The sequence below is a fragment of the Styela clava genome, chromosome 9, assembly GCF_964204865.1.
Source record: "Styela clava chromosome 9, kaStyClav1.hap1.2, whole genome shotgun sequence".
Lineage (NCBI taxonomy): Eukaryota > Metazoa > Chordata > Ascidiacea > Stolidobranchia > Styelidae > Styela > Styela clava.
In genome coordinates this window covers 21378714-21388359 of record NC_135258.1, presented here as the reverse complement: position 1 = coordinate 21388359, position 9646 = coordinate 21378714, and the positions used below count along the sequence as shown (strand labels likewise).

Here is a 9646-nt window from a genome sequence, read left to right as displayed (position 1 = left end):
AGATTTCTAGCAGGACAGTTGCGCTTGCAGAGTAAACGGTATTGTCTTGTCGAGAATGCAATGATACCCAAGTATAGCTGGATTATTGAGGCCTCCAATAGGACACCTCTCAGTCCTATTGGGTTGACCATCGACTGGAATACACACATAAAAAGAATCATGTAGGTAAAATGAATAGTGATCTTAGTCTGAAATAACACCACAGATGTGAAAATACTGGAATTTCTATGGAGGAAAGAGTTATTGAGAAATATTCTTTTGACGCGTGCATATTTCTGTTAAAAAAAAATTTAGTTGCTAATCGATTCCAAGTCAATTTATTCTTCAGGATTGGTAATTGAGGCATTCCCACAGTTGAAAATGTTGTCGTCGAAGTTATCATAAAATACATAAATATTGTCTTGCTTCGTCTAACGAGGCTATTATAATTTGGCGTTCAAAATAATGTTTAAAACACAAATGCTGGCAATTGCCGTGGCGACTAATGGTATACGGGCTAATTACCATAATTGTGAAATTTTCCGGAACAAATATATTGGCAGGGAAACATCTTTAATTTGACACGCACCATTGAGCACAAACAATCTGTCGTTCACGCGACTTTGGGATTGCTTACGATACAAACTTGCTCATGTCTGGCCACGGTATTATACCTCTTTTTCATATTTTATATCAACGGCCCATACGAAAATTCAACATGTCAGTTACAATTGTCTCGTTTTGTTTTCAGATATTACAGTAATTTATTTCTAACTGAACATTTTAAAGCAAATATTCGAGCAAAGGGAGCAGGGTTTTCCGCCTGCTTGTATGAAACACGATGAAAAACACTATAGTAATAGTAGCTACAGAATTGTTGATTCTGATATCAGTTTTTAGACAAGTCGTTTCGAAAAATAATAAAGTTACAGAATATGTGTCTGAAGAAGAGCCTAAAGGTAATCTACAAATTATTGTATAAAACAAACTATTATAAAAAATATGAATGGATTTTATTATTTTTCGTCTCTTTATGAACTCTAAATTGCCACATTGGTGTATTCAAAGATATTAATTGAGAAATATAATTTTACGTGGCCGACGGGATCACTTTATTCAAGAGAAAAGAGTATTGGTGTTACATAATTCTCCAAATGGGAACAACAATCCTATTTCCAGGACAAACAATTGAGATATTTATTTGAATACACAACATGATAATTTACATCTTAACAGGTACCATCGTTGCAAACATGGCTAAAATATTGAGCTTAAGATACGATGAACGAGCTGGAAGATCTTTCAAACTTCTCAGTCAAAACCTAATCACGAAAAGTCCGTCAAGTACTTTGAAAGGAGTGGAACTGATCACCTTAAATGAGGAAACAGGTGTAATGACGCTGGCGGAAAAAATTGACAGAGAAAAAATTTGCAGAAAAGCTGAAGAATGCATCATTCAAATTCAGGTATGAACTCTTACTACGGTAATCTATAAAAATGCAGTTGAACGTGACTGACGACAATTACAAATGGCATCAAAGTTGTACCAGATATAGTTATGTTCAATGTTACAGGTAATAATTTCGAAAAAGAAAACGTATTTTTACCGCTTGTAGCAAAATTCACAATTTTCATTTCATATAGGCCGTGATGCTTCCTCAGAAACATTTTAGTATGTTGAATTTGGACATTAAAATTGGAGACATAAACGACAATCCGCCAAAGTTTTTTGCAAGGAAAATAAATATTACTCTCCCCGAAGCTGAGACTTTTATAAACGACGTTATAAACTTGGACAAATTTCAAGCACATGACAAAGATATTGGTAAGTATATCTAATAACAGTGAAGGAATAAATTACATGACTTTTTATATTTACACTGATGTCTCGGCATTGCTAGTTGGAGTTCGAATTTGGTTGGATCACAATTTTTCAATAATAACTCGCCGGTCTTGAAAAGTTTTTGTCCGTTCGTTGTCAATATCGATTTATATTCCAAATTGTCATTTTGTCGGCCACGCCTTCTTCTTTCTATCTCTCTATCTCCTGTGCATCATTATACCTCACAAAGGACCCGGGTCCCGTAATATAAGTAATATAAAACGCCTTTTTACATTTAGGACTCAATGGTGAAATCCTTTATACCTTGACTGGAAATCCGTATTTCACAATTATACAATATGGCGACGAAGCAGGAAACCCGCATTTGGGGCTAAAAGTTTTAAAAATGCCTGGTGAGATGAATCCTTGTTTAGTTGAAAATGAATCTCTAACTTAATTCAATGATAAATCTTGTTATCATCCATTGTTCACATTTATGAACTTATTAATATTTGTAGCAAACCCACTTGAACCCAATATATCGGTACAAGAGTCGGGAGAACGAATAAATGAACCAAATGGATAAACTGAAATAGTTCTTAAAACGTTTTTCATTAAATGTTAATAACGATTAAATTTAAAATACCTGCAGATCACGAACTTGAAACATTGCATCGAATGACATTATATGCAGCAGATCGAGGAGAAGAATCACTCACTGATCACGTGCCACTGTTTGTGACAATCGCGGATTCTAATGATCATGATCCAATATTTGACCAACAGGTAGACGCCGTACTTTGCCGTGTTTAATAGCCATAAAATATTTGTCAACTTTCCATCTGAAATGGTGCAGGCGAATCGAGAAATATACCTAAAATGGAAGAAAATTACAAGTTATCCAGGTTTTCAAATTTATCTTACCAAAACATAAATATTTAATGAACTTCTGTTTCTTAATTCTGGGCAATTTCATAAAATCAATAACTCGTGGATTTGAAATTATTATTCCACCAATAATGTAGAGATTAAAAATACACTGTAAAAGTAAGAGTGATCTGAAAAGTGGATAACGGAATATTTTTTAACGACTTTTACTCAACATATGGACTCTTGTCATTTAGGTACCTCACAGAAAGCTTATAGTAATTGGTAATAAATGCGAATGTAATGACAAGCAAATTTTGTTTTTGTTGAGTTTATTCCGATTAATCGAGAATATTAGTCTGGTGTGTTAGTCCATGAATATTCAACACTTTTGGTATGAACATTTTTGTATTCAGCGTATTTAAATTTTGTCCAAACTCCTTCTTAATACCATGGCAACTAATTATGCGTGTGCGTCTGTACAATGGAATATTTGTGAGTTACACGAGTTCTGAGTTTAACTTTACTATTACCAATATGCTAGATGTGAGTAACAATAACTACTTGTTATGAACACAAGCTACTCAGAGATATAAAATGATTTTATATTCTCATTTTGCAGGATTATTCGATATACCTCGAGGAAAGTACAAAAGTATCAAGCTTGATCACAACTGTTCATGCTACTGATCTTGATAGCGGAGATTACGGTCGAATTCGATATTTTGTTGTTCCTCCGAAACCTCGCACGATTGAACAACTCGTCTCTGTCGATCCTGAAAATGGGGAAGTTCGGCTGAAGAAGAAGTTGGACAAAGAAATTCATGACGGGTGAGATACCAACTGAAATAGCATCTAAATAAAGTATTTAAATGAGCATTGACGCTTCAGGAAAGCATCATACCATTCCAAAACAATGTTGTCTCGGGCTGAACTGCCTTACTACTATATAGACATTTCTCGCAGAAAACACTAGGCTACATGTACCAATGAACAAGAGTAAAAACAAGTAATACACCCAGCGCAGAAATTGCAATACCAGTATTTGGTATAAAAAAAAAACAAAGTCTTAACCGCGTATAGCACGCAATGAAGATCAATTAAAACTGCTCGTTTAATCGCAATTAGACCTGGTCTTTACGTTAATAGACTTGGTACAAGTAAAAATAGCATTTTTTGTTCATGTAATATCATATATTTTTTAACATTCAAAAAGAAACATTAACTAAACGATATATGCATATCTAATCAAAGTGGATGTTATCTTTACAGGTTAAGAATATTAATTCAAGCAAAAGATTCAGATTCAGAGTATTTGGTATAAAAAAAAAACAAAGTCTTAACCGCGTATAGCACGCAATGAAGATCAATTAAAACTGCTCGTTTAATCGCAATTAGACCTGGTCTTTACGTTAATTGACTTGGTACAAGTAAAAATAGCATTTTTTGTTCATGTAATATCATATATTTTTTAACATTCAAAAAGAAACATATTAACTAAACGATATATGCATATCTAATCAAAGTGGATGTTATCTTTACAGGTTAAGAATATTAATTCAAGCAAAAGATTCAGATCCAGCAAAACCAAGAGTAGGTAAAGCATGGCTTCGAATTTTCGTCGAAGATGTCAATGATAATAATCCAGTAATAAACGTTAACTTTATAGTGGATGCAAAAAATAAAACAGGTTGGTGAAGATAGAAATTATGGCTGGCAAGTACTCATTAAAAAGTGTAAAAGAAATAGACCATACGTAAAATTATAAAAAGAGCATGGACGCTCTTAAGCAGATAGAAAAAATACAATGTGAATGTATAAAATTCCCAATTTTTTTTTTCCTTTCAAATATTCCTGCACAACTGTTTGATATTCAAAACGTAACATAAAGCATACCATAAATATGTATTATTCCGTTCGTTAAAGATGTGAATAGATAGTTCCTTTTCCAGAATCAATGACCAAATTTTAGTATGTGGAATTAGCAAAATAAAATTCTATGAATTTGGGCTGCGTTTCTACAGCACTTTTATAGTTTCATCCATTTTACAGGTTATATTCAAGAATCAGCTGGAGTTCGAACTTTCATTGCGTATGTTGATGCAACAGACGAAGACGAAGGTTTAAACGGGGATGTCGGACTAAAGATAAAGTCATTCGGGAAAAAGAAACAAGCAAGAAGTGAATAAAACCGTGTTCTTCTATAGATATCTTACTCAATATCACCAATCCTTTACTGTTTGCATATAAATTATTCACTTTTATTAAGTAAAAACTTCTTTTCTTTCAGATTATAAAGAAGTAACAGGAGAATTCATTTTGTCCCAAGATGGTTTGCTTTCAACTGGTAGACTTCTCGATAGAGAAACGTATCAACAATATATCATCGAAATTAATGCATGCGACAAAGGATCACCTAGAAGGTGATTGTTATAAACGTTTGATTTAGATTATTTATTCATTTGATTAAACGAGAGCCTCGAAGATAAAATAACGTTAAAATTTTCGTCGTTTCCAAAATACCCAGATGAGATGAATTTCTTCGAAAACGTTAAGTTATCAAATATTCTAATTATTATTTGTTACAGATGTACTTTCAACAACATCACCGTAGTTGTTCTCGACGTAAATGACAATTCTCCTGTGTTTGATATTCCTTCAAAAACCGTCGTTCTTCCGGAAGATAGTGAAGTAGGGGTGACAGTAACAGGTGTATCGGCATTTGACGCAGATGCTGCCTACCCACCATCTCTTTGGTTGAGGGTAAGTGTTAAAACTGGTTTTTGACTTGAAGTTATTTGAATAATCAAACGGACGACTGACGAATCTCAATTGTTAGCTTGAACAAATAGCACTGAAACATTGTGCTGATCAATGAAAATTAGAAAAACTTCAACAGTTCTCGAGTCTTGGACTCTCACTTTGCTCATATGGTTAAATGCAGCTTATTTACATGTGTTCAGATAATAGTTTTCGACTTTCTATACCCAAGATTTAAAATTACCCTGTATAGTAAGAATCAGATAGAAATAATCGTCCTTGTTAACTGATGAAACTTGACGTTATTTTTGCTTTTCTAGAATAAAAAAGTTGAGCCATCCATGAATGGTGTTATTACTTATTCAATCGCTGGAGGTGATACGAATTACTTCAATATTGGCGAGAGATCGGGAAATATTAAACTTGGGAAAAAATTGGATCATGAAACACAAAGTATTTGGAAGGTAGGTATAATCCCATTGACCTTCCATTTTTCCCATTTTCCTTGACATTTTACATCTTCTTTAATATCTTCTTAATTTCAGTTGATAATCAACGCTCGTGACGGAGGTTGGCCAAAGTATCGCGATGCGAATTGTACCGTGATAATACGTGTTGGTGACATTAATGACAATCGACCGATTTTCAAGAATCCTAAATACAATAATTCTAAACATTACGCAACAATTCTGAAGGATCAACCTATCATGATAGTTCAGGTAAATTGTTTGATGCAAGAATGCAAAGAAAATAGTGGACATTTCATTTTGTAAATCATTTTAATTTTGGCAATCAGTTTTAAAGCGATAATTTAATTGCATTTTGCTGAAATAACAGATGCTAACACTACATAATCGACATCAGCGTTCAAAATAAATCATTTAGAATTTAGATACACACAAGTCTTACGATATTTTTTATCTACTGGAAGTAGAACTAGAGAATATAATAGGTTTTTACGTAAAGTTACTTTATTTATCAATTCTTCTTTTGAGTAAAGTATAAAAGTTTCAATTTGTATTTGACCACACTGAGGAAACAGTGAATAAACAGTATTTTCATGGCAAAAATTTCAACTAATTTGCCGCAATTAAAAAACCTACAAATATCACAACTCACGTATCTGCAGTGCTGGAATAAGTTGGGAAAATAAAAATCTTCGTTATTTAATCCTATTCTTGTCATCAGGCTGAAGATCGAGACAATGGGATCAATTCTAAAATTCAGTATAGAATTATAGAAGAAGATGGAATAAAATCTGGAGGCAAACAACCTTTGTCTGGGCTGTTTATAGTCAATCCAACAACGGGAACTCTGAGACTTAACTTCAGCAAATCTAATTTAACGAATTTCTTAGGATGGCATCACATCACCATCAAGGTTCGTTTCGCTAACGCATCATGTTACTTCTTCATTAGTTTGATTTTTTTTTTTATATCTTTTAACATATATGAGAACAATCTAAAAGTGGATGGATCACAATAAATCAAGAAATCCCAGATAAGCCTTTGCAAACTATTTCTTCATATTTTGTAGAAAATAAGTTAACTGAGCTATTTACTTCAAAATTTTACAGGCAAGTGATTCGGCATCATCGCCTTTATCAGTGGTAACCGCGATTCAATTAAAAGTTACGAATGAAATTGTACCAAACCCTTTAACACAAGCCGGTATTGAACCCAAATTCATTGCAATCGTAATAATCCTGGCAATTGCCGCCTTGATATTGATGATATTGATTGTCGTGACTCTACTTCGCCGACGAAAGAAAAAACAGGTAAATAGGTTTATGATTCAACACGTTTGAAAGTTTAAACTAAGATTTTAACATAACATAAAATGGAATGCAATATTAAATTAAAATGGCGATATAAAAACAATATCTTCAATGCTTTACAGCTGCAAACGTACAATTGCAAATCAGCAAAGTCTCGAGCAAGACATTGGTTGTCATCTCCGTCACAAAATAAGACGGGATCAGATACGCAAGGATGTTTAGAGCCTGGAAATACTCTTGAATCTGCTTATTCCGATGTGGCCTACAAGTAAAAAACTTGCACTACTTTTACTAATTTATTATCAAATAAAATTGCTATCAGCACCTGCTAAGTTCGAAGCATGTTTCGCTACTAATCAAATGATGAAACATTCTATACAAGCCATAACTTACAAAAAGTCGCTTCCAAAAGTATGAGAAATGTTTGCGTCTTTTCTTTATACGCCATAACCCAGGTGCCATGCGAAATTATGCACTTAATCTTGTCAATTTGGTTCCATCTAAGTATTTTTTGATTTCGGGTAATATTTCTATCGATTATTATATTATTTTGTAGCATGCAACCATATGGACAAGGCAATGAATCTACAGCTACAAGAAATTTTGTACCGGAATCTAATGAAGTGGCGAGAAATAAATTCGCATCACACGGAAAGGTAATTTGTTTTATCAGCAAATATAAACTATTACTTAAAAAACTTTGTTTGTTCAGTCAAACTAAGTAAGATCTTTGGAATAAATACTCATGTTGAAAATGCATTTTCATCTAACGAGAAATTAAATTTCTCTTATATGTATATATTGTATTTGAATATTGCCATCGTATATACTATGATAACGGGTTTTCTTTTCAGGCAAGTAATTCATCTTTAATATTACCTATCGTAAGATCTCTTGATCTGGACAGTGGGCGAGGAGACAGTGGATCTGAAAATGAAAATAACGATTTTGATGCGAACGAAGCAGGTAAAATCATATAATGAATATATAAAACCATTAGAATATAGCACATAATATTTCAATAAATATTGTTTCAGGTCCTCACGTGCAACCTCATAATCAAACAAGAGAAAATGTTTCTCGCTCATATAATTTTCATGATGACGCAGACAGTTCACGTACTAGCGAACTTGGTCCCCGATGCGAAGAAAGCTGTAGAGAATACGGACACAGTGATAGCTGCTGGCTCCCATCCCCAAACAGAGGTGATATATGTTTACAATATATCCGTAGTGTTAGTTTCTATCAGATGACTAAAAATTGTTAAAAAATATGGTCATAAATATGTGCTGCAATATTTAGTAAACTCAATAAAGAGTTGATATGAATCATCTGATATGATCGTTTTACTGCGTTTGTGACTATGAATAATTTTTTTCGTTCAGATTCATATTGCGCTCCAATTCTTCCATGTCCTGGCACATTACGATACACAGCACCGCCATCCCAACATTTATTTCACTACAATTGTATTGACTACCAAGATACACGAGTTTCAGAAAGTATATCAAGAATACCTGGAGATAGATACTCAACAGCACCGACAGAATATTTCCAAACACTGCCGGCGAGAAATGGACAAGCTTCTAACTTGTATTACCACGGGTATGACGGCGACCTAGAAACAATAGACGAAGGCGCACCGCTTGGTGTACGTATATACGAAGGTATCGATACTTATGACGTTGATGACGTTAGCAGTCAAACGCATTTAAATTTGTCGACATCGTTGAATCATTCGAATGATATAATAGCGCCGACACAGCCTGCTTCTTCCAGAACCAGTGCTCTTTACTACATTTCAGGACGCCCAAAAAATTCACCATATCGACTTGCACCCGACTGGGAACAGAAGAAGTATAAAACAATATCAAACGTTCAGAGGACACGCCAGTCTAGTAGTTTATCTGAACTTCCGCATCCCAAATCAGAACTTCGCTACACTCCAACTTTTCGTCCATTAGCGCCATCTCCTGGATCAGAGGTGCGGTCGCATATATCGACTTCTTCATCTGAAAATTCTAACACAGCCCGTGTTACACTGAATGATGTGCAATTTACTCCTAAAGAAGAATCGTATGAGAGTAAAAACTTTGAAAGGCGTGGTTCGTGTGATTCAAGAATACCAGTAATTCAACCATCATTTAGGAGTAGTCTTGCACAAACTCGCAATTCCATTGTAATTGCAGATCCTTCCAATAAAGGGACCGTATCTATTCAAGAAGCACAAGAAATTGTTGATGACATTGATAAGTTATTATTAAATTAATTTATATACTGTGTAATATATTTATATCTTCTTCGTATTGGCCATACTTAAATATGGTTATAAATAAACTAAATACACTCGATATCTTGAATAATGAAAATGTATTAAATTGATAGTTTGGAAGAATCGGCTACAAAAATCGAGTCCAGACTGTTTTCCCCGCTTCTAATCT

At 33.9% G+C, this 9646-nt stretch overlaps 1 protein-coding gene across 1 annotated transcript; it reads left to right on the top strand.

The window, feature by feature from the left end:
- The first annotated feature begins 734 nt into the window (after positions 1-734).
- LOC120339856 (protocadherin-18-like) lies at positions 735-9627 on the top strand. The gene is made up of 19 exons (XM_039408067.2): positions 735-938; positions 1216-1445; positions 1624-1804; positions 2101-2214; positions 2454-2587; positions 3291-3499; positions 4213-4358; positions 4721-4849; positions 4959-5091; positions 5257-5431; positions 5749-5892; positions 5974-6147; positions 6617-6808; positions 7005-7205; positions 7328-7473; positions 7762-7861; positions 8060-8171; positions 8243-8410; positions 8591-9627. The coding sequence occupies exons 1-19, from the start codon at positions 821-823 to the stop codon at positions 9472-9474; spliced, it is 3690 nt and encodes a 1229-aa protein (XP_039264001.2). The 5' UTR covers positions 735-820; the 3' UTR covers positions 9475-9627.
- Positions 9628-9646: the final 19 nt, after the last annotated feature.